The 27,254-nt window shown below is 41.8% G+C and overlaps 1 protein-coding gene across 8 annotated transcripts; it reads left to right on the top strand.

Annotated features, from left to right (window-relative positions):
* Nucleotides 1-265: 265 nt before the first annotated feature.
* On the top strand, nucleotides 266-27,216 carry pum1 (pumilio RNA-binding family member 1). 8 transcript variants are annotated; one of them, XM_034125183.1, is made up of 24 exons: nucleotides 266-414; nucleotides 7,977-8,149; nucleotides 8,427-8,480; nucleotides 9,651-9,773; nucleotides 10,431-10,499; nucleotides 11,406-11,508; nucleotides 12,937-13,088; nucleotides 13,401-13,573; nucleotides 13,677-13,941; nucleotides 14,269-14,365; nucleotides 15,042-15,140; nucleotides 15,287-15,429; nucleotides 15,866-16,004; nucleotides 16,218-16,352; nucleotides 16,891-17,187; nucleotides 17,382-17,624; nucleotides 19,030-19,300; nucleotides 21,131-21,260; nucleotides 21,509-21,643; nucleotides 22,356-22,493; nucleotides 23,318-23,443; nucleotides 23,609-23,730; nucleotides 24,171-24,363; nucleotides 25,355-27,216. In XM_034125183.1, the coding sequence occupies exons 2-24, from the start codon at nucleotides 7,988-7,990 to the stop codon at nucleotides 25,484-25,486; spliced, it is 3,501 nt and encodes a 1,166-aa protein (XP_033981074.1). In that variant the 5' UTR covers nucleotides 266-414; nucleotides 7,977-7,987; the 3' UTR covers nucleotides 25,487-27,216. The 8 variants fall into 8 exon arrangements, with proteins under 8 accessions (XP_033981074.1, XP_033981077.1, XP_033981072.1 ...); XM_034125186.1 differs by having other exon boundaries at nucleotides 12,895-13,088; nucleotides 14,272-14,365; XM_034125181.1 differs by having other exon boundaries at nucleotides 12,895-13,088.
* Nucleotides 27,217-27,254: the final 38 nt, after the last annotated feature.

Here is a 27,254-nt window from a genome sequence, read left to right as displayed (position 1 = left end):
ATATCCACATGTAAAAGTGGATATTAGCATTTCTATTTACCGTAAGAACCACTAACACACTATGGTAATATACATATAATAATAACATGTTTTTGTTATTTTTGTAGTTTATTTTAGTGACCAATCACACAGACGAATGTGTGGCAAATGCTCTTTTTTTGTGTATTTATAAAAATATGAATGGAGTAAAACCAAAATGCAAAATAAACACAGAACATAACAAAGGACCGGTCCCGGTATGGCCCTCCCTCCCCTCCCGGTTGGCGCAATGAACCGCACGCTCTCTCTCATCCCTTCCCGTCATGCAGCGCTCTCGCCTGCTCCTCCGTTGAGCCGCCATGTTGTCGGAGTGAAAGCCTGGGGTGTAAGAGAGAAACTGGGGCCGAAATCCGCGTCCATCCTCCCTCTCCGCCGGTGAGTACCCCCTGTTACCCGGTCGCGATACATAGGGGGATTACTTATCCACGCATCGGTGCCGGTATTGTTGCAATGGTGGTTCAGGGAGGGGGTAAAAAGTAGTATTTGGTGCGGGAGTAGCGGCTGCCTCTCTTTCTGCTGCCTGCCTCCTTCCTCCCGTTGTGTCGGTCTTCCGCTCCAGACAGCAGCTCTCGGGCCTTTGTTAGCATCCGCGTCACGGGGGACCTGTGGGGCTGCAGGCTCGGCAGACAGGTAGACATCCCCGGGTGTCTATTAAAAACAACACGGGGATGTAAGGGCACCAATGCCGACGTTGAAAACATTGTATAGAGCCCGTGTTTGGTCACCGGTTCGAGCTTGTTTCGGGAGGCCGTGTTATTGTTGGTAGACATGGGCATTGAACCCTTCATAACAGGTCCTGAGACTGTGGGTAAGGGGGCGCAGATGCATGAAAAGGAAACTCCGGTAACCGTGAAGAAACCTTTATTAAGTATGCTTTTATATTTGGATGTGTCATGTCTGTCAGGAGGGAAATGTTTAGTCTGAGACACCTCACGTTATCTGCTGCTAGCTGCAGGTTGCCTACTCGTATTGTCACACCCCTGTCTGTGCCCGGTATGCGGTGGATTGATCCCCGGTATTGAATAATGATTAACCCAGTTAGACTGTGGAACACCGTGCATGCTTCGGTGTGCTAAGTTAAAACTTGTAGCTTTACAAGCCGTGTGCGCTTTGAGGAAAAGGCAGTGTTGTGGATTTCCGGGTGTTCTGATCTCAAGCTGTAGCTGACAGAGGTGGAAGAAGTACTCATATTTTGTACTAAAGTAAAAGTAGATATACCACAGTCTAGGAATACTGTTATAAATAAAAGGCCTGTATTGCAAATACAAATAGTACAAAAGTATTGACATCAAAATACTTTATTCATTTGAACTACTTTGTATACTGCAGGTTAGGTTGGGTTGTGGATTTACTCCAGGTGTAACTCAAGTCTAATTTAAGTGTTGATTATATTTCACATCATTTAACAAAATCTGCAAAGTAACAAAGGTACTAAATAAATATAGTGGAGTAAAAGTACACGATTTACCTCTGGATTGTAGTGGGGTAGTTACAAATTGGCAAAACATTGAAATACTCAAGTAAAGTACAAGTCCACCCAAATTCTACTTAAGTGCAGTACTTGAGTACATCTACTTAGTTACTTTACACCACTTGCAGCAGAGGAATACAGAGCTAACATTTCCTTGTTTCTCAATGAAAAGTGGAGCTACAAAAAAAGCATGAGTACCTATGTGAATGATCACTTGGCAGGCTGGTTTGTTTTATGTTTTGAGACTGGTCAGCTCCAGAGGCCTGTACTACGAAGCTGGATTTTAGCTTAGCGAGCTAACTAAAGGTAATGTAAAGGGAAAACTCTGGGTTTCCGGTCCTACGACGCTGGTACACTTCTTACCGGGCTAGATCTCCATGGTAACAAATGGCTAACCTGGGGCCTATACTACGAAGCAGGATTTTTGTTTAGCAAGCTAACTTCCTGGATTTCCGGTCCTACGACGCTGGTTCACTTCTTAGCGGGCTAGATAACTTATTCTGAACGGCTAGCCTCCGGAGCAGGATAGGTTCCAGGATAAAAGCACTGCCTGCTGACCAATCAGAGCTCAGTGTGCGGAGTTTAAAGCGATCAATTCATATGACAGGAGAAAGGAAATACAGTTTAAACTGCCGTTGCAGGAAAGACGGCCGGCCAAAATCACCGACTGTGTGAACGTGAAAATTAATAGAATATCACCTCCCATCTTCAGAGCAATCTGACTATTATAACATTAGCGTTAAGAAAGCTTACTTAAATATCTGCCACAACATAAGTAACCGGATCAGAGTAACATTACGTAGCCTACGGTCCGCGGCACTGAGTGCAGACGTCGATGTGTCCCATTATCATTCATATCACATCATAATGTAGGCCTATCATATATTTCCTTATCTGAGTCAGCTTCTTGAGCCGTATCTGGCCGTGCAACACTTACAGTGTCACATACTGTATGCAGAAGTATTATTTTAAGCAACACATTAAGTTGACAAAACACTCGAGTCAAATGTAATTAAAGTCAGATCCACTCGTGTCTTAGACGGGGCAGTGATATCATAAACCTGTTGATGTACGCATTCAAACACTTTTTATTTTACCAGCTGTATTCACCTTGCAGGTGCAGCTATGTGGCTTTTATCCTGGATAAAGTGTTTAAGTCATGGATGTTTAAAGTTTAACTTCTTCATATGTCTAATATTATAGTTGACTTTTCATTCAGGAAGTATGACGCGCTACGCTGTCAGTACGCGGCTTGTCCATGTTTGTGATTGGTCGATTGCTCCAGATACCACCCATTTTATGTGAACGCGCACCTAACTAGATAGGACACGGCTGGCTTGAGCGATCGAGTTGATAGCCAGCGTCGTAGGACAGTTTAGCGAGAGCGTTTTCTTTTTGGATTTAGTCAACCGGATAACTCAAAACATATCCAGGATATGTTGAACTAGATTCGTAGTATAGGCCCCTGCTCCGGAGCAGGTTTGGTTCCAGGATAAGAGATCAACTCGGTGAAAGCACCACCTGCTGACCAATCAGAGCTCAGTGTGCGGAGTTTAAAGTGATCAAGTCATATTACAGGAGAAAGGAAATACAGAAAAACTGCCGTTGCAGGAAAGACAGTCGGCAAAATTCAACTGACTGTGTGAACGTGAAAATTAATAGAATATCACCTCCCATCTTCAGAGCAATCTGACTAATATAACATTAGCGTTAAGAAAGCTTACTTAAATATCTGCCACAACATAAGTAACCGGATCAAAGTAACATTAAGTACAGTCCGCGGCACTGTGAGTGCAGACGTCGGTGTGTCCCATTATCATTCATATCATATCACATCATAATGTATCATATATTTCCTTATTTGAGTCAGCTTCTTGAGCCGTATCTGGCCGTGCAACACTCACAGTGTCACATACTGTATGCAGAAGTATCATTTTAAGCAACACATTAAGTTGACGAAACACTCGAGTCAAATGTAATTAAAGTCAGATCCACTCGTGTCTTAGACGGGGCAGTGATATCATAAACCTGTTAATGTACGCATTCAAACACTTTTTCTTTTACCAGCTGTATTCACCTTGCAGGTGCAACTATGTGGCTTTTATCCTGGATAAAGGGTTTAAGTCATGGATGTTTAAAGTTTAACGTCTTCATATTTGTCTAATTATAGTTGACTTTTCATTCAGGAAGTATGACGCGCTGCGCTGTCAGTACGCTTGTCCATGTTTGTGATTGGTTGAATGCTCCAAATACCACCCCTTTCATGTGAACGCACACCTAACTAGATAGGGCAAAGCTGGCTTGAGTTAACGAGTTGATAACCAGCGTCGTAGGACCGTTTAGCGAGAGCGAGTTTGTTTTGGATTAGGTAAACCAGGTAACTCGAACATATCCAGGTTATGTTGAACCAGCTTCGTCGTACAGGCCTCTGGTTGTTGTCTTTCTGGAGGTAGTGTATGTTGCACAGTGGTTTCAGCAGACTCCAGAGAAAGCTGCATGCTTCGATGATTCACTGTCAGGCTCGGTGTGAGAAGAAGTGCTTGTAATTTGGTCATGGCCTGTAGGGACACTAATGTGAAACTTCTCATTTTAACAGAGATTAGAGTTTGTTGGATAAGGAGTGGTTGTAAAATAACCACCAAACTGTGAGGCCCCTGCATCCACATAACATATTTCTTTGGTTTCTCATTGCTCAGGTAACAACGATCTGTCATTGCTCAGTTAACAACGATCTGTCTAACAGCCTTTACCCAGGTTAAATGACAGGGCCCCTCTGACCTTCTCCTCAAGTTTGTCTCAATTTCTTGGCAAATAAAGTCAGTAATCTCTCTTGTGTGAAACCGACTGAAGAGTTCTCATTTACTCAATACACTTAGCTGCCAGTTGTTCAGGTAAATGTATCCCAACTAATGTTAAGTAATTCTTAAGAGGGGTGTTGAGTTCAACTTTATAATTTTGAAAGATGTTTGTGGTGCTTATGCATTCGGTTTTGTTCTTGATGAAAGGGATACTGAGTATATGCACCTGTGGTAGTCTTAAATATCTGCTGTAACATTGTGAACTTCTACTATAAACATTAATCTGCAGCCCTGTCTCACCTAAAGCCATGCAGCTTTGGTTTACATAATGACCAACTTGCTGTGGATAGAAGACCTTGAACCAGAGAAGGGTAACAAAATTGAACCTTTCATACAAGACATGCAGCTGAACAGGCTTTACATTTAAAAACAGGTCACGCCTTGTTAAAATGAATACAAGTAAAGTTTGCATGTAGCAGAGAAAGAAAGATGAACCAATACAACATCTTTTAAAAGCAGAAAAGAAAATTGTATTTGCAGTTTTGCTGGAACTTGACTTTCAATTAAATTCTTGTGTAAAAAAAAAAAAATGTTGTCATTGTGTTATGGGTCCCGCCACATACAGCAATTTAGTAAAGTTTACAGTATGTCGTGCTGACTGCAGACGGGCATGTTGGCCGTTAATAAACCTGCCTCCTGGGCCGGCTTGTAAAGTGAGTCCTGGGTTTATATCTGTATCTGTTGATCCCAGCACTCTTGTTGTAATTATCAGCAATTAAGTAGCTTTAATGGTAAATTGCCTCTTTGTCTGAAGAATGTAAGACTTATGGCGCATTTCCACCACACGGTCGGCCTCGGCCACGCTCGGTACTGCTTGGCCGCGTTGGGCCTTAACAGGGCTGGCTCACTTCATGCTGCGCTTCCATTACAGTTTAGGAACTGGGGTAGTTACTATAGTAACGCAGTGTAGGCGGGGCCGTGACGTCATCTTCAATGAGAACCCCAGAAAAACAACACAGCCGTTAGCTGTTAGCACTCAGAGCTCACAGCTCCTTATATATGTTCAGAGACTCGACAAAAGTTAAACAAGTACACACCACAGACTGCCTGTGTCATGGTGAATACAGTCGCTGCTTTATTTATGTCTGTATAGGCCGTTGTTGTGAGTGTGGACGGTCGGAGCATATACTGCGTTAGCTTAGCCAATCTCCATCTAGAAAACACGCATTTTAAAAGGTTTTTCGCCTGCCGTCTGTCTGCAAACTTGCCAAAGCATTAATTCATGGTTTTTACTAACCGGTATCAGTATGTTGTTACTTCGGCATCATTTTGAAACGTGTATTACAATTAAATCACGGTCAAATATGTCCATCTTGTTGTAGTTGTAGCCCCCTTGCCAGCGATCCTCTCTCTAGTTTAGCATACTCAGCCCGACTCAGCCCTGTTTGTTGGCCCCGATAGAACCACAATTTTGTCGGGCCAGAAAAGAGGTGAAAAAGTGGCGCCGGGCCGGGCCGGGCCGGGCCGGAACTAGGCCTAGTGGAAGCGCAACCAAAAACGGGCACGACACGGCACGCTTAAACCGCGCTCCGCGCCATGGTGGAAATGCGCCATTACTGTATGATTCATTTTAGTGCTCTCTCTTACGTGGCTGCAACCTATAAACCTAATGAAGCAATTAAACTAAACTAATTTGATTATTTACTTTACATTAATTATATTCAGAGTTATATGCAGGTCTACATTCAAAATGGACATTACATCAGTTGCCTAAGATAACTACATTTTCAACCAAATAAGAACTGTTATTATAGCGTGAACTGCTGTAATGTTTTGTCTAGGGCAGGGGTGTGAAACTCAAATACACAGTGGGCCAAAATAAAAAAATGGGTACTAGTCGAGGGCCGGACTAATTCAATGTTTATTGCAAAACTTATTGAAATGAACTTAGTGCACATATTAAACCTGGAACTAACAAAGCTTAAATGATTGCCTATAAAAACAACATTAAACATTAAATAATCAGTTGCATTAATTTCTTATGGCTCTATCTGCAGATTTTCCAGAGTCATTTCTTATGATTACATTTTAAACCGCTTAAAAAAAACAATTTCTCTCAAAGAAAAAAACAAACATGCCCTGTTGTCGCAAGAAAAAAAGTGCAAAAGGAAACATCCATTTTAACTCAGTTTGCTCTGTGATGCTAGTTCAAGCCAGATACTTGGCATCTCATCTTGGGTGCAAGTTCATCAATGTTTGGGGTCAGGCTCTGAGCTGAGGAAATCCTCAGGATTGAGTGAAGGTGTGCGTGCAATATACCGGCGGGCCAGATTTAATAGTAATTAGAAATTATCCTGCGGGCCGAAATTAAATCCACCAAGGGCCTGATTTGGCCCCGGGCCTTGAGTTTGACACATGTGGTCTAGGGTAAAAAAATATCTGTATTCTTCAAAAGCACTTTTGGGGTCCAACAATTTACATTACTCAATATGGTGCACTGTCCTGTATAAACTCAGTACAGCTGATGAAAACAAAGTACCTGTTAGCATTTTGTGCAAAAAATATTCCTATATTTGTTTCTTTCCACCTGTTCTTTCTTAATTTCAGGTAGTGGTTGACAACTAGTGGGGTCTGCTTTGGTTATTTGATAAATAGAGCAGGAATTACTGTTATTGGTGGTTCACTGCATACAGTGCCTGCATGTCACTCAAGCAGTAATAAACTCTTGTTGTAGATAAGTCGTGCAAAATGAGAGCGTAGCAAGTTTTCCTTTGCAAAATAAGTTGTTTTTGTTTACATTGTGCGTCCGGTGATGCAGATGCTGAAATTAGGTATTGTGCAGCCCTTATCTATTTACATGAGATGACACTGCTTACTTTTTTCATTCATGAAGGACTGATGTTGGGACTGTAACAGCAACACTGACTGGACCACTTTTGGATTACATGACCCATTTGTTATGCTACATGTTTTTGTCTTCTGTCAGTAGGGTTGTAAAACATGGATCATATATTGTGTTTGTTGCAAGACAGTATAAAATGGCACGAGGACGAAGTTATTGTGACATAGTTACTAAGATAAGTCTGACTTGCTTGCCTGCTTCTGACTGGATTTATGTTGCAACAGATTTGTTTGCTTAAAATTAGACTCATTTACCGGTTTATAAGTTACATCTTAACTTGCGCAAAATGATAATCCATTTTCTGATGTAATATTATTGAACACATGAGACCTCAAACAGGGAAAGTAAAAGTAGTTGGTTATGTGGCTTAGAAGTTGGAGGTTTGCAACCTGTCACCTGCAGCTCTTCGCCTGACACGTCACCGTGCTACAGTAGTTCCTGCAATATTTCAAACTCGGCTGTCAAAAATGCCTATTGTCTTGTTTTGTAACATAAAGCTGCAGCAATATGAAATGTCCAGATGGAATTAGCAGTAACTGAATGCGGCAATTTTTTCCAGGAATTTCGCCACAGACAGCGCGTTCATAATACTGTAAATACATCAATATTACAATTATGTTCATCAGGGTGGCATTGGCTCAATCACCAACACCTTATTTGGTTATGGATAGTGACTTGTCAGACATTTATTTAAATGAAAGCGTCTTATTTGATCTTATCTTAAAGGTTGTTCAATGCATTGACCCAGTGTTTTCTCTCTGGACAGGCTGTGGTGGAATGAGCAGTGTGTGTGTGTTGAAGAGGAAAGCAGTGCTCTGGCAGGATTCATTCAGCCCCCACCATAGAACTACATCTCCCAGCATGCCCGTAGTGCTGAGCAGCGGAGGACATGCCCCTCCAACTGGGCAGACCCCTCAGGCCCCGCCCCCCAGCCAGCAGGTAAAGCCCACCACCTTGACATATCTCGTTCATTGATGGACAGACAACTGTCTAGTACTAAAGCCTTCAAGGCTCCAAAATGGACCATTGCTTATTGTCCCTCTCCTGCAAGCCAGCTCACAATCACTACATTTATCCACTTTTTCATCACAAAATGTAATTAAACAGCTAATAATTGTTACATTTGTATATACAGTAATAGTCTGTGAAGGGTTAAATGTCTCGTTATCAACTTTGTTCATTAACTATTAGCACCTATACTTGTCATTTTCTGCAGATCACAACAATAGCAACTCATAGCATCAACAGTATGGCTACTGCGTATCATAAGGTAGAGCTGGAGGAGGCTGTTATTCAGACGGGACCTGTGTACATATTGTTCAACTGAATTTGGGCAACATTACATGTAACATGCTTGAGATGGTGGAAGTCATAACCTTGGGCTCTGGTGTTTATGATGGTCATAACTAATAGATACATGAATATAAATTGTTTTCATAGCTGTAGTTTGTTAAGAGGAACACCAATTAGTTAAATGTATGTAGGGTTTGTTTTAATGTCATGTAGTAATGCTGTTAGCCTGTCTGACAAGCAGTAACTATGAAAGGCTAACTGAATTATTTTTAAAATATGTAATAAATATGATCTGAAGTCTCCTCTGAAATGAATCAGTAGTGAACAATGTCATGTCTCGGTTTAAGTGAACTGTAATGTGTGAGGGCAATAAAGTGTCTCCTTAAAAACAAAGTTAAAATGTTTCATGACTAATCCTGGAAAAAACAGTCCAGTCTGATAAGTAGCAATTTAGTCTGATTTAAAAGGCTTTTGGTAACTTGTTCTGCTGCACGCCTTGTGTGTATAGCAAATGGCCGAGCCCAGCTGTTTGCCGAACGAGATGACTGAGTCTCTGACGACGTGTTGTTCTGTGGAAAACTTTTATGTTTACCCTCAAAATGAGTAAGAGAGGAAGTCAGCTTACGTTTGCCAGTAAAAAGGAAATGCAGCCTCTTATTGGGTGCATTTGATTTTTAGAAGAAAGTATTTGGCCTAAATGCCTCAACCAATGGAGCTGTTTTGATAATAATTATGAATGTACAATTATTTCCTTGTGGGATTGAATGTCGTTGTTTTAAAAATGTCAAGCAGATACATTCCTTTGGAGATACTTTAGAGTACTCATCCTGAAGAAAAAAAAATAGACAATTCAATATAGTTGTAGGGTTGTTATTTGATTAATTTGCTCTTTTCTTACTTTGAAACCTTGGTTTATGATATTTCTACTCTATATTTGACATGTATTTGGCTATTTTATTGCATTATATTAAGATTACGTTTTCTTGTGTATTTGACTGTTGGCATGCTCAAGTTTTATATTTATAATAAAAAATGATGAAGGTAAATACTCACAGTCCTGGCTGCATGTCTACAATTGTCTGCTTGTTACTGTTGTCAGTAATTTCAGGATAATGTGCACCTGTGTGTGTGTCTGTGTGTCTCCCAGGGTGTGGCGGGTGCTGGACGTTCCCAGGATGATGCCATGGTAGATTATTTCTTCCAGCGGCAGCACGGTGAACAGCCCGGGAAACATCGCTGGCCCACTGGAGACAACATCCATGACAGCCAGGTGTGTGTTGGTGTGTGTGTGAAGTAGGAGCAAAGTATTTTAGCACTGGTTCTGTTGTTTTATCTTGTACTTCTGTTTGCTTGTAAAAAGTTTACAGAAACATTTCTACACAGAAAACGTCATTCTTATGTAACCATTAAACATTGCCTTCGACTCTGTGTGCAATACACTGTTGATGCTAACATGGTCATGTGTAAGGGATTGAGGGAAACTAAATCTTTCATAGTTTCAGTTGTAAGGTAAAAAACGCAAGCATCAATGGCCATTTATTTAAAAAAAAAAAACAGGCTCAAAGTTCAATTCGTTTAGCTTTTTAAGTTTAAATCCTTTTTCTTTTAAGGTTACACCCCTTTTTACTGGTGGTAAAAACAAATGATGTTTAAAACTACAGGTGCCAGAATACTTGTAGAAGCTAAACAAACTTTTCTTGAGGTCAGACAGTAACTAACCTTTTGTCCCTCATTCTCTGAGCAAAACGTGATCTGATTTTATTCTGCACACAGCATGAGTCGGCAAATGTTCAAGTAGTTGGTCACATCGATTGGAGCTTTAAGGTTTTCCAGCCGCTCCCCTGCAAACTATTATCATCTGCAAATATGTTATGTAGTTAATCACTATGTAACCTCTGTAAATAAAGCTGGGTTTGTGTTTATTCAGGTGCGGTCCATGGACGAGCTGAACCATGACTTTCAGGCTCTGGCTCTGGAGGGACTCGCCATGGGAGAGGTGAGGCATCAGAGGGGGGTCGTGTTGGGTCTAGAGAGACGGTGACTTACGTACACGCATGGCCATTATATCTCATCTGGGAGGCGTGTGGCGTAGTGGTCTAGTGCATATGTGTTCGGATCAGGGGGGTCACAGGTTCAAACCCCACTGCAGTCAGCATGTCGTTGTGTCCCTGGGCAAGACACTTCACCCCAAATTGCTCCTGTGGTGATTGTCCACAGTATTGAGTATGTAAGTCGCTTTGGATAAAAGCGTCTAACAAGTGACATGTAATGATATGCATTTGGGCTCTGGCGTGTCAGCAATGTTGTAGCCTTGTAAAACATAGTACGTTTGTTTGTATCTCATGGGCGGATATTGTTTGGCTGCTATGGACTCTAATGCATCTGTAATGAGATGTATTAACCTTTTACGAAAATATCCAAGAAATGACAATTCTGTTCACAAACATATCACGTCATCAGTCCCCGATCACGTTACAGGAACATGGATATTTTTAAAACATGAATGTAGCAGACTAACCGACTCTAATAGAAACTGCAGAGAGAGATTGTTTCATGGTTTCTCTTAGACACAGGCTTCAATTGTGGTAGTGTTTTGTTTTGCTTCCTCTTTTCTCATCCAGTGCTGGTTTGTTTGGGGTGCAGTCAGGGGGTCAAGGTGCCTTAGACAGATATTCAATGCAGGACTGGCAGCTTAACACCAAAATTAAAGCACCACACATTCTGAAGGTTTTCCTCTTTGTAAGATTTGACAACTGTTCTGCTCCGATGTCCAGTTTTACAAACGATCCACTTGTGTATACACTTTTTATTTTATTTTGGACAGTCTTCTATGTGTGTTAAAAGTATCTGTGCATCCATTTTGACCTTGTCTTTACTTCCCGCCTCTTTTCCTCTGTAGCAGATGCTACCTGGTAAGAAGTTCTGGGAGACGGATGACTCTGGGAAGGATGGACCAAAAGGGATCTTTCTGGACCAGTGGAGGGACAGTGCATGGGGGGCCTCAGGTATCCAACAGTCTGGCTTATGTTTGATACAGTGGCTGTGATAACGCAGCAAGAAGCATCAAGAAACCACCAGAACAACCCCCATCTTGTTTTAGAAAACATATATTTGGATTCCTGTCAGATTCACAAGCGGATGTCAAAGTTTAATCACACTAATGTGGCCATCAGACTGTTAAACTCAGGCACTGGCACTTGACTTTTAGTTTTTTTATTATAAATATTACTTTAATTATTATGTTTATATGTCTTATGTTATCTTGTATTGCACATTGTTATTACTTATATTATATAATATATTGTATTTATATTTTATTTTATTTATTCTATAATGGAGTAACTGTCACGAAAACCAATTTCCCCCTGGGATTATTAAAGAATCTTTATATTCTGATTTTCTTCAGATGATTTAAGATTTGATATTTCTTATAAAGTTAACTGTTATTTCTGGATGAGCACTAAAGAGATATCCCTGAAATTCTGAAACAGACTGGCTTCCCAATGTTTAAGAAAACTAGTCTTGTTCATATTTATTTCTTTGGACAGCTTTTGAAGAGCCACATAGAAATACAGCATAACAAGACTACTACAAAAATATTACACAACATAAAAAAATGTAGGCAGCCTTAATTAAACAACTTAGATGCAGCTGTGGGCAAGAAAAGCAATTACAAAAATAGACTGAAGATTGTAACAGTTTAAAGGAATTCAAGACCCCGGGGCACTATAACTGATCAATGGGATTATAATAACACTGACTATTAAAATCCAATTAAAGACATCCAGTCAAATAAACTTGCATCACAAGTTATAGCTACACATCTGCAGTGCTTGTACACAGAGCTGTTGGGTTACTGATGTCACAATCTAAAGAAACATCTGATGTGAGGAAATATAGACTTTCTCAGCAAATATAGTGACTTGTTGGGTGGGTAACATTTACTACAGTTAAAGTGGAAAATGGGGCTGTGTGATAATTTTAAAACATATTTGTAATTCAAATGAAAAAGAACACCTTTAAATATATTTAGGGATGTAACGTTCATTAATTTTAAATATTTTGTTGTTATTGACTAATCTGCAGATTATTTTCCAAATTATTTGACAGAACAGAAAAGGGTGACAAATGATTATCTTAATTACGCAATCTTGTCTGTCTTATTTTTTCAGTCCAAATAACACAAACATAAAGTTTATTAAGGACTAAAACTGGGAAAATAAGTACATCTCCATATTTGAGATGCCTATCAACCAATTATTGCTGCCTGCAGATGATCTTGTTAATAATGCCTATGTGTTGGAAGCCATCACTTTCGTGGTTTATAAGTCTATGAAGTTGCTTTCCCCCGTGCATCAATTTTATTTAACAGTCCCCAATCCTCATGTTAGATCACTCCGTGTCTCAACCAATCATGGTGTCCCGTCATCCAGGGCAAGGTTTCCATGGCGGCGGTGAAGTCGGGGTGGGCTCGGTGATGTCCCCGCGCTCTGAGAGTGGGGGGCTGGGAGTCAGCATGGTGGAGTACGTCCTCTCCTCCTCACCCGCTGACAAACTGGACTCCTGTCTCCGAAAAGGACCCTATGTAAGTCTTCGAGTGTGTTCTCTAATAAACATTATCATCTCCTATAATCTATTTTCTTTCTCTTCCAGGACACTATTTATCTAATCTTAACTATTTCAGCATTACACCTTGTCAGACCCTTCTGTCATTTTCTTTTTACTGTCTGCCCTCTGTCAGATTTAAAATAAGAACAGATCTTTCCCCACGTCCATGTAGCTCTGTCCTTCCCACTCCTTACCTTTTGTGCGTTTGCCATCTGCCGCTGCCAGATCATTTGCACCTCTATAATTCAGTTTTAATCACTTTTACTTCTTGTCTCTCTCCATCACACAGGGGCAGAGGGATGGAGAGGTGGAGGAGGAGAAAAGGGAGAAGCCAAAAGCAACATTTGAAGCAGAGAAACTGAAAGAGCTGACAGAAGTTGAAGTTGATGTCATCAACGACGTCATCAACCCCAACGGGATGCCCGTGCAGAATGGCCTGGACGTCAACGTCAAAGAGTTTTGGTACGACTCGGCGTCACCCAGGCACACACACAACCTGAAATAGCTCTTGTCCTACAAATAGCCTTTTACATGTAACTTAACTCCCCTTATCCCACTCCTGCAGTCGTCCCCAAGGCAACATGCCGGTCCCTGGTCCTGAGGGAGACCATCTCGGAGGCCCCGGGGGTTTAGGGGCCGATGGCATGACCCAGATGGGAGGTGGAGGAGGCCCCAAGCCCCAGGAGGACTTCTCTGGCGTGGAACAAGGGGGCGTCAACATGGACCAAATGGAGTCTGTGATGGAGCCGCTTCAGTTTGACTACAACTCCCAGATGCCCATGGACTCCCAACCCACCGTGGGCTTATTTGACTACGCCAGCCAGCAGCAGGTGAGAGTAACACACAGAAAGTAGAGTATAACATGGTTAATCAACTCAGTGGAGCTTGCAGGTCAACATTTCAGGTGACAAGTGTGTTAGTTAAAGAGTATTCAGGTTGATTCTTAAATTAAAGGATTTAAAAGTATAGCCATTCCTACATAGTTGTTTAAAAACTAAACTTTTCTAGAAAACTAAACAAACTGCAAAAATGTACTTGTGAAACAAATTTAGAAAAGTCCAAATTAAATTAAGTTTAACAAATGTAAAATTCGGAACTTTTATAACCTTGGTATAAAAATATTTCTAAAATGGGGTTCACCTGTTGTTGTGTGTTAGCAGCTGTTTCAGAGAAACAACGCCCTCGCAGTGCAGCAGTTAACAGCAGCCCAGCAGCAGCAGTACGCCTTGGCAGCCGCTCAGCAGTCTCACATTGGTAAGAGTGTGTGTGTGTGTGTGTTCACTGTCAGCAGGTTAGGAACTGACATAAGTTAAACGTTTTTTTTTTTACAGCACTGGTCTAATGGTTAACTACATACCCCTATGGATGTCCTTCACCTAAGAACTTTTTTGTTGACTAAATCAACAAATAAGCAACAAGGGAATATCTCCTCAAAGAATCTCGCTAAAGCAACACTTTAAATCTCGTCATGCAAGAGATGACCCCATGCGTATCTTTGAAATTAGTCATTCATCATCAATCCTGATATCCTTAACGTTTTTAGGTTTCTAGCAGTGACCCAACAGGGCCTCAGTGGTTGATGCAATTTTTTGTTTTTTCATTAAGGAAAAATATAGGTTGCATATAATAACGTTTTGTGAGTCGCATAGTAACTCATTAATGCTGGGTAGATATTTCTTACATTGCAAGCAATTGTTACCATGCCTAAAAGATCTTTTAGAATTTGTAGCATCATGTGCTAATTTAAAGAATCTGGAGAACCTCACTTTGATTAGTATCTAGAATCTTAATGACAGTGTTGATGGCGTAAGCCCTGAAGTGGTCATCTTGTCTTTTGAAGCTTTCTTTGTAGGAACCTCTGTTAATTTCTTCCATGAGTTATGTAAAACCTTTGGCGCCTGGTTCTCCTTTCCCCTCCATGTGTTCTCAGGTCTGGCCCCAGCGTTTGTGCCCAACCCTTACATCATCAGTGCGGCCCCTCCAGGGACAGACCCCTACGCAGCCGGACTGGCAGCAGCAGCTACACTCGGTATGTTTTGAAATGGACCCCGAGGCCATTAAGATTCTATTGAAAACATTTAGAAACACTCCTGTGAATTTATTTGCTACAGTTATTGCATACATAAACACAGTTGTCCTATCCTTACTGTATTATACATATTTATTTGCGACTAGGTCCGGCAGTGATGCCTCCTCAGTACTATGGTGTGACTCCCTGGGGGGTCTATCCTGCCAGCCTTTTCCAGCAGCAGGCTGCAGCAGCCAACAACTCGGCCAATCAGCAGGCGGCAAACCAGAACCAGCAGAACCAACAGCAGGTCAGTCGGCTGCTCGCCAAAAAACTGGCATGCTGATTGCCAGTGGCTCAAGATGTATCTGCCTCCTGATGTGCCAAATGAAATGTGCACTGAGTCTTACTTCTGCTCGGATCTAAAAGCTGAGAACTCGTTGCAGCCTGTTTTTAGATTATAAACTACTCAGCCGGAAATATTTCATACAACTGCTTATTTACTCCTTCTTTGCTCATATGCTAATAAAAAGGATCGTCTCCTTTTCTGGCTCATTTATCTCTCTGTGTGAGCACACTGTTTAAGACATTAACTAGAGTTGAATGTGACCATGATGGAAACCTATGTCTACTGCACACCACAGGTTCTCTGCTTTGAAACTGATTTTGGAGCACTGGTTTTATATTCATTTGCATATTTGTGATGACAATTAATATGCTTTTTTGTTTTTCTTTCTTTTATAAAGGTAATGCGTGGTGGGGGCAACCAGCGGCCTTTGACCCCCAGCCAAGGTCAACAGAATCAGCAGAATGACCAGCTGGTTGCAGCAGCAGCGGTCAACTCAGCCCTCGCCTTTGGGCAGGGGTTAGCAGCGGGAGTCCCAGGTAAGAAAGAAACTCTGCAAAACCGGTTTTATTACTCTGGAAAAACGGCCATTGCTTTGGTATTGCAGCAACATTTTCAGATAGCTTACTTGTACAACTGTTTAGTCACATACACTCATATGTGTAACACTCATAATGCCACATGTAACAAGGACAAGCTAAAATCAGTGAAGCTACATTTTAAATATTCCTGTTTTGGTCTCTCTCTCTCAGGCTACCCAGTCCTGGCCCCTGCAGCCTACTATGATCAGACAGGGGCCCTGGTGGTCAACACTGGAGGCAGGAACGGCCCGGTCCGCCTCATGGCCCCCGGCTCCGTCATCATATCTCCTTCCGCAGCACAAGCAGGTAAGACAGCCGTGTATGTAAAGGTCTGCAGGACAAAGCAGGATGTTGTGCACACAAAACAACAGATGGCCCATTGTGGTCTTTAAAAACATGTCCAGAAAGACCCAATCATCCAGCACATGCAATTTAGAGATTATGAGACTATACCTTCAAGTTTAGCTTTAGGTTTTTACAAGGAGTTCCCATGAGTCAGTGCTGTTGAGAGTAATTTAGTAAAGGGGGAATGCAGCTTTACGTTAAATCTACAAGATGATACTTTTCCCCGTTCAAATAACGATGTTGTTATTGCACTATTATCTCTACGCACTAAAATTCTAAACGAGAAATATGTTATTTTAATTCCGGTCGGTCCGTCTGATTTTGTGGCCTGTAAGGCGTGAGCATTAAAGTAATCTTAACCCTGGAGAACCTGACTGCCATGCTCTTTGTGCTACTTATAAAACACTAATCTAGTATGACTTTTTTTACTCAAAGTTGTTAAAAAGCACACACTGCTGGTCCAGAATGGAATCACTTATTCCTTTGTCTCTCCCTCCAGTTGCAGCAGCAGCAGCCTCTGCAGGTGGTGCCAACGGGGGTCTGGGCGGGTCCAACGGTCCGTTTCGTGCCATGCAGTCCCAACAGGCTCAGCAGCAGGGCGGCCCGGGCGGCGCTCTGGGAGGAAGCTCCTTCTACGGCTCCTCCTCCCTCAGCTCCTCCTCCCAGAGTTCCTCCCTTTTCTCACAAGGCTCTGGCCAACCCGGTCCAGGTTCTGCATCGTTGGGCTTCAGCCAGCAGGCCTCATCCTCACTCGGGGCCTCACTGGGGGCCACGCTGGGAGGCTTCGGCACTGCAGGTAGGAATCACCTTTACTAAACAGTATTCTGCTGGAGTCTATAACAGTGGTCGACATGTTTTTTTGTTTTATTTCATAGCTTTAGATTAAATAATAAGCTTTTACTTAATAAAGCTGTTCCAATAAAATGAACAGTAGCTCAGCATTCCACTGTTAGTTCTGATAATCTAACTTGTATATTTGTCTCCCTCTAGTGGCCAACTCGAGTGGTGGCAGCGGTTCCAGGCGGGACTCTCTGACAGGCAACAATGAGCTGTACAAACGCAACCCCTCCAGCCTCACCCCGATTGGCCATGGAGGTTTCTATAACGGCACCTTGGGCTTCAGTCCTTCCCCGGGCCCCGTGGGCATGCCCCTCCCCAACCAGGGCCCTTCGCATTCACTCACACCCCCACCTTCCCTGTCCAATCACAGCTCCTCGTCCAACCTCAACCTCGGTAAGTGTCTTTGATCAAGTGACTGAATTGATTTAATTACATTTTTGTGACTTTATGGAACACAAAGCCAGCTTTATGTGCCAGAATATACCCACTGTGGGTATTCATTTGACTTATCTACTGCACCTCTTAGTTGTGAGGATGTTTAACACGGGTGCTGTTGCCTCCACGGCAGAATACGTTTATTGAGGTTCAGCACATGGACCTGGATTTTCTAAATCGGTCTTGATAAACAGCATATGATTCATATCTGAGTACCACGCATAAAAAGGACTTTACTGTTGATGCCCTGCTGAGGTATCATAGCCAATTAATTGGTTGTTGACACATCTACATCTATTTTGTAATATAATTACATTTGGTTTTTCCCTTGGTAAACAGTTGACAGACTGAAATGTAATACAAACTTTCAAGTGTCACAAAACAATAATCAAACAAACTGACACAGCCAAGTTGAGGCTTAATGATGACTTGTGATATTGATTTCCTGCTTTGGCAAAGCAAAGTCATTGGAGATGTTATACTATACAGATTCAAGCTAAAGGAAATGGAAGCGCTTGAAAGGCAGGAAACCTTGCTCTGATACTCTCAACTACTTGGTGTACAGACTTTACTGGAGTATTTGTTTACATCACCAGGAAAAAAATTATGCACCGCACTCTGCAACAATTTCTAGGACGTGTTGTTACCACATGGGACAAAAGATATTTAAGATCACTTAATTTGATTTGTCTTGCGCGCATTTACTTTTAAACACTTTTACTATCATGTGTTAGACTCAATTTCATTATACAACACTATCTAATGCAGCTGAATACATTAACGAACATGAGGCAGTGCTTCCCTCCAATGCTATGTTTCCGTGCTGCAAAGCTTTAATGTAATTTTCATGATTTTAACATTTTAGTACTGGTGTCATCAATTTAAAAAAAATGAATATCTGTAAAGCCATGCAAGTAATCATTGCGGCAGCGTTTCAAATGATGTAAAATTATGTAAAAGATTTTTCCCCCCAGTTTAAAAAAAATTGACAAACCATGGAACAAAGTTAATTTGAAATTCAAAGGTTTTATTGTCATATGCACAAAGCTACCGTGTAGAAATGGCAATGAAATTCTTCTGACCTCCTCCAACAATGCAACATATATAATAAAATACAAAATAAAAAGTAGTGCAAAAAGTTTATATACATGTAAATAGAACTCCCACGCATTGCATGTTTTTGCCACTATAATATATACATGTCACAGTTTGATGATGTATATTAGAAAAAAAAAGATTTCATTCTGTTTAAAAATAAGCATTGTCTTTGTATTCTGTCCTTTTTTGAGATCTAGGAGCGTTTGGGCTATGAGTGTCAGTGCCAGCTCTAACAAACACCTCCCTATTCTCTCCCGCTCCACAGGAGGCCTGACTAATGGCAGCGGGCGTTTCATCTCTGCAGCTCCAGGGGCAGAGGCCAAGTACCGCAGCGCCGCCAGCTCAGGCTCCTCCCTCTTCTCACCCAGCAGCCAGCTGTTCCCGTCGTCACGGCTACGCTATGGCATGTCAGACGTGATGCCGTCAGGCCGCAGCCGCCTGCTGGAGGACTTCAGGAACAACCGCTACCCCAACCTGCAGCTCAGAGACATCGCTGGCCATATCATGGAGTTCAGCCAGGACCAGCACGGCAGCAGGTACACAGGCAAAGTAGAGTTCACTGGAAATACAAAGTAGAGAAAAAGCAACTATATCCCAATTAGACCACCTAGTCTTTCATCTTGGATGTAAATCTACATGCCAATAAAATAAGATGCAGGGTTCTTACGGTCATTAAAAACCTGGAAAAGTCATGGAAATTCAAAATGCTAATTCCAGGCCCTGGAAAAGTTATGGAAAACAATATTTTTCCCAAAGTTTTGGAAAAGTCATGGAAATGTAACTAACGTGGCATTAAATATAATTTATATTTTATCTAATCGCCAAAATAGTAATACTATAACGATAATAAATACTGTATAGTAATAAAATGGCATTTTGCTGGTGAGAGATTTTAGTGGCTTTAGCCTGTAGAAGCTAGTAAGCCTACTATTTGATTTGTTTTAGATCGGCACAACATGTTTCATATGCAGACCTTATTTTCCTGTTCCATGTTAAAATAAACCATTTTCAGTGGTACCGCTGAAAAAGAGTAATGTTTTTGGTCATGGAAAATTAGGTAAAGGTCATGGAGAAGTCATTGATAATCATTGGGGGAAAAGTGTATGAACCCTGAAGATGACTAAAGGCTCCTATTCACCGTGGAATAACAGTGATCTTGCAGGTTCAGTGCGTGTCACACAGTGCCAAGGTCTAAGAAGATCTTAAGTGCAATCTGTGTCAGAATGTGTAAGATAAATTCTCCTATCATTGCAATAATGCTACTCAAGTGCTTTTTATTAGATCCTCAAACGTTTTCTTCTTCAAGCTTTCAAACCTGATGTTACTAGTTTCGCAGAGCATGTGTTTTTGTTTTCAAAGCAAGCTGTTCTTTCAAATTGTCCTCTCAAACATGAAGTTGTTTTTCTCTGACAGTCACAGGAGACATCATGAATGTTTTTTTAAATGCTGAGCGATCCAAATCTCATTTAATACACTGACGGTCATGTGTTAAACCCGGCGAAGGACCCCTTTAAATATCTGTCAGTCAAAATATTGGCCAGACACTAAAATACTGTTTGAGTTGGCAACAAAGATTCACCACATTTCTTCAACAATTTGTGAAGTTCAAAGTTGAGAACTGGATCAAAGTTCATGCTTGTTATGCTCAACATGGACTGTGAGCTGGCTGGATTTGTTAATGTTTCCACGTTACAGCCCTCAGACTTAATATACGACCATACTGTATATTTTCCAGGTTCATGCTCGATATATACTGGTATACATATACACAGTTTGGTCTGTCGTATTGCTTCTTCAGGATTGATATTCTCAGTATTAGAATTAAAAACAGAACAAACATGTCATTCAAATGTTACAATCTATACCGCTATGTGTGGTACAATCCAGAGGGCAATTTGAGGGCAGGGGCACTTTTCCACTGAAAGGATCTATTAATACACCATGACGTCCAGTCTGCACATTCCAGATGTTTTCGTTCCTCAGTCTCGTCAACATCACTGAACTTTTTATCTCTGCTTTTTGCCTGGCATCCGTCACTTCACCTCACAGGCTGCTTGTTCTTGTCTTTTCTCCACTCTGACTTTCATCTCCTTGTGTCTGCCTGTTCCCTCAGGTTGAAGATATATGAGCAGATCTCTCTCTGCCTGTACATCTGTTTCACTTTAAAGCTCTGTCACTGTCTGATGTTCTCATTTGTCCCCGTCTTCAAGTTCATCCAAACTTTGAGAATCCACTCAACAAACTGATAGGGTTTCAGAAAGCATACTTTCTCAGGAGGCTTTTATACATTGCTAAAGCTAACGGAAATGAATAACATAGCAAGGTATATGAGGTTAATATAAGGCTTATCCTCTGTCTCTTAACAGGTTTATCCAGTTGAAATTGGAGCGAGCCAGTTCAGCGGAGCGCCAGCTCGTCTTCAGCGAGATCCTGCAGGCCGCCTACCAGCTTATGGTGGACGTCTTTGGAAATTATGTCATCCAGAAGTTCTTTGAGGTATGTGCTTTAATTCCATGTAGTTATCCTTGTTATTTATTAGGTTGATTACAAATGTGAGTTTTAGTTTGCAGTGGGAAAAGTCTGAGTTAACTTGTACAACGCGCTTGATTTGAATGAATTGGGACATCTCTGGAACTACACCTGATTTCTAGGTGCTTTGTAGCCGGTGTAATGTACATGTAATTGTGGGGTGTATTATCAAATGGATTACAGGATTTACAAGCTTTTGTTTGGTGTTTTTTCAGTTTGGCAGCTTGGACCAGAAGCTGGCTCTGGCAGAGCGGATCAGAGGTCATGTGCTGTCTCTGGCTCTGCAGATGTACGGCTGCAGGGTCATTCAGAAAGCTCTGGAGTTCATCCCCTCCGACCAGCAGGTCATTGTAAGTACACTAGTTCTCTTTGCTCTGTGTGAAAGTAACAATGTGCGAAGGTGACAGTGCCTTTTTATTTTATTAGTAAAACAACCTTTAATTCACCCTTCCTGACATAGCCCTGCTGTAATTCCGGCTTTCTACTTGTAGAAGAAATTCCAAATATCTTTGTGTCTCAATTGTAAAGTATTTTACTATCCATGTGCTCATCATTCAGCCTTGAATGAGGGTATACTACTGCTAATGGATCACTCATTTCTCTCTCTATATAGCAGAACACTGCATCAATAGGTGCGCTCTTCACGCTAAAATGGCATTTCCCATTTACATTATGGGTTTTATGTAAGAGCTGCCTCTTGTGGCAGCAGGATCCTTGTAGGCATTCTGTCATCAACAATGAATAAGGCTAATGATATTACAGTTTATATGCAAATGCTACACTGCAGGTGTTGAGATAAATGCCACTGAATATCAACAGGAAATAATTGTGCTTAAATTCAGTGGTTTCGGGGACAGGTTGTGTGTTTGAGAGAGAAAGGGATCCATCTCTCCTTAATGGACCTCAATAGATTTCTCCAGGGCAGCTATTAAAGCCCACTGTTATTGGTTGGGCTGTGTGAAAAATGGCGAGTTTGCAAAATGCTTTCGGGCAATATTTGATTTCCCACAAACAATTACATGTCCCTCTTCACATTCTCCCTCCTCTCCGTCCTCCCTGCAGAGTGAGATGGTGCGCGAGCTGGACGGCCATGTGCTGAAGTGTGTGAAGGACCAGAACGGTAACCACGTGGTGCAGAAGTGTATCGAGTGTGTCCAGCCTCACGCGCTGCACTTCATCATCGACGCCTTCAAGGGACAGGTGGGTCCCCTCTGCGAGCGTACAAACATTTCCACTTTCAATCACAGCAGCCTGCTTGTGCTTGGCTGACATCCACACACACACACACACACACACACACACACACACACACACACACACACACACACACACACCGCCGCTACCTTCAGGCAGGAGCATATTGTCACCGCCAAACTACAAAGACACACTTTGATCAGTCTTTTCCAGGGACAGGTTACGTTACCATGGCAACAGAAACCTCAGCCCGTCGGCGACCGCCATCTTGTATCCGCCAGCTAAATGTTACATTAGCATAAACTGGTTTCTGTGATCAGATTTGTGGGTATTATTTAAAAAGTAGAGATATAGACTATAATGGCAATACAGCAGTGAGTACATGTGAAACAACAAAGCACGGTGTATGAGAGGTCGTAAGGTGCTGCGTTATTAAGGCAGGCTTACGCAAAGAGGGTCACAGTAGCGGATGTCGATGAATATACCTTACCAGACATACATCTAGTCGTAGGCTATATACATATTTAATAACACACACCTACACACAGATTCATAAAGTGTTGAAGGAAGTATTGCGTTCTTATGTTAGATAACAGCGAGAGGTTTCGGTTTCACTCTTATTGCTGCGATTGTAAATGTCAGTGATGTGTGAGTGTTTTGCCGCCAACACATTTGCATTTGTTGCTGCTGCATGTTTTCTACACGATGGCTCACGTTTGTTTGTGTAGCTGAAAGCATGTCAGGAATGTGTCTTCACCTTCGCAGCAGGGGTGGGCAGGATGTGTGAAAGTATGTCTAAGTAAACATGTGTAATTATGTGTGCCTCTCAGGTCTTTGCCCTCTCCACTCACCCTTATGGCTGCCGAGTCATCCAGCGCATTCTCGAACACTGCCTTCCTGAACAGACGCTGCCTATACTGGAGGAGCTCCATCAACACACAGAGCAGCTGGTGCAGGTAACACACACACACAAGTTACGTTTTTCAGCATAGTGATGAGTAAATAAAGCATCTCTCAGTCCAGATTTTTGAAGCGAGCTGCGTATTTGACGTGCCGTCAGCAGCACCAGCTGGTGTCCTCACGTGTTTATTCAATGTGTCTCTGTGGTTTGTTTGATTTAGGACCAGTACGGCAACTATGTGATTCAGCATGTTTTGGAGCACGGCCGAGCTGAGGATAAGAGCAAGATAGTGGCTGAGATCAGAGGAAATGTCCTGGGACTCAGCCAGCACAAGTTTGCCAGGTAAATTCCACATCTGACACACAAGGTTTGGATATGACCGCCGCCCCCCTCCCTTCCTAAAACAATTGGTTTCTTTAGTTTCTCCACAAATGAAACTCTTTTTCTTTCTTTTCTTTTCTCGTGCAATTCACGCTTTTATTTACAATCTGTAAATAGTACCAGCTTCCTCTTAAAATATAAAAATATATATATATACTGTTAACTTTTTTACCATGGTGTACTTATCTGCTATTGTTTTTTACTTATTGTGTTTTTTATTAATAACTTGTGCCTACTTTGTTGTTTTTTTAAGTATAAAGTAAGTAGTAAGTCTATTCTCTTAACTTTATCTGCACTATACTTCTGCTGTTGTAATAGTGTATATTTCCCAGTTGCGGGACAAATAAAGGGAGTCTGATTTTAATATACATTTATGCTCACAACTCCCTTCCTCTCGTTAGTAACGTGGTGGAGAAGTGTGTGACCCACGCGTCCCGGGCGGAGCGGGCAGTGCTGATAGACGAGGTGTGCAGCCTGACTGAGGGCCCCCACAGTGCCTTATACACCATGATGAAGGACCAGTACGCCAACTACGTGGTGCAGAAGATGATCGACGTGGCCGAGCCCACCCAGCGCAAGATCGTTATGCACAAGGTACGTGGGAACAAAAAGGTCCCATCATAATAAGATAAGGTTGTTCCTAATCCCTTCAGAAACATTATTCTGGTGGTATCATCGGAAATCTTGCACTTGGCAGATGTGACACGCTGGGTGATGCTCTATTAACATGATTGACAGCTTTGGTCAGCCTTTTTAAAATACAGTTTAGTGAGGAGAGGAGCTGTCAGCCAGTCTGCCGTCTCAGAGCTCAGCTTTAGTCAAGCAGCGCGGCAGAGAGGAGACGATGCAGACTGCAGGAGGAGAACGTAGGGAGGAGGATACCTGAAAATATGTTGAGTAATATAAATGTTTAATTCTTACACATTAGATCAGTTTAAATTATACTACCTTGAGTATCCTACGGGATATGTATCATTTTTATTATCTTTGTTAATCTTTTTTTGCATTTAAGATCTTTTAATAAAGCAAAAATATTTATATACAGTAACTGGATTAATTGATTGTTTAGGGTTATTGGCTGCAGCCCTTATCGATTGCTTTTATGAAGTTGTAGAAGTTATGTTAAACTATTTCAAGTACAAATGCTCTTGTTCTGCAAAATAATTCCATATTTGGAGCTACAAAGCTGCAGTGATATCTTAGGAATTATACATTTTGACAAATGATACCGAATTGACTGGCCGGAAATGTGCAGATCGGAAAACCACAAACTATTGTCCAAGTTATATCTTATAAATCTTGTTTTGATAAACATCAACCTCTTCCCTTGGGGGGACAAAAAGCATGTTTCTCTGTCGGGCCGTCAACCCCACCCTTCATTTCCTGCCCGTCAATAAATCAGGTCTCTTGTGTCGAGGGTTCCCTAGGCAACAGCATACGCACAGCACATCATTGATTTCCAGAATAGTGGGTTGTTGGTGTTGTGGTTGTGACGCCTGCACAACAGAAGGGCAAACACCAGAACAGGGGGTGATGGGAGTGCACAGATCCAGTTTGAACATGGTGTGCGTTTGTGTGTGTGCAGATACGGCCCCACATCTCCACCCTGAGGAAATACACGTATGGAAAACACATCCTGGCCAAGCTGGAGAAGTACTACATGAAGAACGGAGTGGACCTGGGTCCTCTCTGCGGCCCGCCCAACGGCATCATGTAAACTGACTCCCCCTCCCTCCCCTCCGGCCTGAAGTCATGTCTGTCACCCCCTCCCTCTCCCCTTAGCCCTTGTTAAAAGCTCTCATGTCTCCTGACCCCTCAGAGGGCATCATGCCCACTCTCCCCCTCCAAATCCCGTTCACAGAGGACGTTGAGTACCCTTCTTCTTACCTTTTGTTTCCATGACAACCTCTCGGGAGGAGCCTGTTGCTACGGGCAGCCTTAGTTTTTGTCAGATTTTGTCGCCCCTCCCCCACCTGAGCCCAGGCCCACTGAACTGGGGGAAGGAGGGCAGGGAGTGGAAAGAAAGAGAGGAGAGGCTGCTCCACTCCCTCCTTTTTTTTCTGTTTCCTTTCATTTCCTCGTTTCTGATCAACTCTAAAAATCATTTCACTTTTTGCTACTGCTGCACACACAATCCTAGTGTCCCCCTTCTCCCCCCATCCTAGATATTTACCACTATGAGATGGACGAGTATTTAATTTGTCAGACGTCACAGAATCATAGACACACACGCCATCAGCTAACCAGCAGACAGATCATTTAGCATGGGAGATTCGTTTTCTGGTCTTGCTTCTATAAATATAACGTGTATACTTGGTGTAGACCTTTGCATATATATATAAATATATATATAAAACTTTGTAGTTTTTCTGGTTTTTGATGTTGAATCTGTATCTATAATGTATCCTAGTAGTGACCACATACTTCTGACTGTATAATTGTACATTTGTAAACCCTTGTAATGTAAAAGTGCTTTACCACCCTTTTTGGTATGAGAAGAAAAAAGATAAAAAAGCTCACTCAGAAAAAGAAATCTTAGAAAAAAAACCCTGTGCATTTCAGTGTATATTCTCACCTCCTTGGTTGTGACATATGAGTTGTTGTATATTGTAAATTGTAATATCAAATTTTTGTTTTGAAAAGCCCTTTCTATACAGCGTAGTACTTGTACAAAGATTCGCCACGCTTGGTTTTATCTTTATCTTGTCACTGCTTAACTTAAGACGTCGTTCTCCCACTGACTCCCAATTGGACACGTTCTGTTAGACTTAGTGTGTCTTCTGCTTTATGTTGAAGGTTTTTTTGTTTTTGACCTTTTTTTAAGATCTTTTTATAGGAATGCTTTACCCCATGAAAAGTGTCATGTGTATGCTGGCTGGTTGGGAGAAATAACTTTTACTCATTTAACCCCAAACCCCTCGATTACCCATGACTTTTCAGAGGGGTAAACCCATGGATTGTACAGAGGAGATTCTTGTGTTTTTTGGCATTTCTCTAGTGCTGTAAGTGCTGTATCATACTGTCCATGTCCTTTTGGGTGAGAGAGGCAGTCCGCCACAGTGCGGTGTACATTTGGAGCAGCCTTGTGTATATTTACTACGAGCACACCTGTAACCATATGTGTATAGTTAACAGAACCTGTGTATGCTTATTGCCTGGGCAACTATTTTTTGTAACTCCTGTTGTAGATTGTCTCTAAACAATTGTGTGATCTTTATTTTGAAACCAAACTGAACAAAAAAATCTTTGAAAATGTAACCGTCTCAAGTGTCTTTTATTGTTTGTTTGTGACGCTCACACAGGGTGAAGGGACAGAGCTGCAGATTGCTGTTTTTCTTATTTTAAGTGTCTGTTTTATGAAAGAGGATCGGGATCTGTGCCACAGTTTCTCTTCCAGCCATCTGAATAAATGTGTTCGCACTGATAAGACTGCAACACACAGCGTGAGTCAGAGCTTGCTCTAGTTTCTTCATAAATGTGACTGA

The sequence above is a fragment of the Trematomus bernacchii genome, unplaced genomic scaffold, assembly GCF_902827165.1.
Source record: "Trematomus bernacchii unplaced genomic scaffold, fTreBer1.1, whole genome shotgun sequence".
NCBI lineage: Eukaryota > Metazoa > Chordata > Actinopteri > Perciformes > Nototheniidae > Trematomus > Trematomus bernacchii.
This window is presented reverse-complemented; position numbering and strand designations above follow the sequence as displayed.

Bases quoted from the DNA above. Each gene is read 5' to 3' on its own strand.
- pum1 (XM_034125179.1), top strand. From the start codon at position 7,988: ATGAGCAGTGTGTGTGTGTTGAAGAGGAAAGCAGTGCTCTGGCAGGAT. The intron at 14,366-15,041 runs GTAAGAGTGTGT...ATGTGTTCTCAG, and splicing joins CGCTCAGCAGTCTCACATTG to GTCTGGCCCCAGCGTTTGTG. The intron at 16,005-16,217 runs GTAAGAAAGAAA...TCTCTCTCTCAG, and splicing joins GTTAGCAGCGGGAGTCCCAG to GCTACCCAGTCCTGGCCCCT.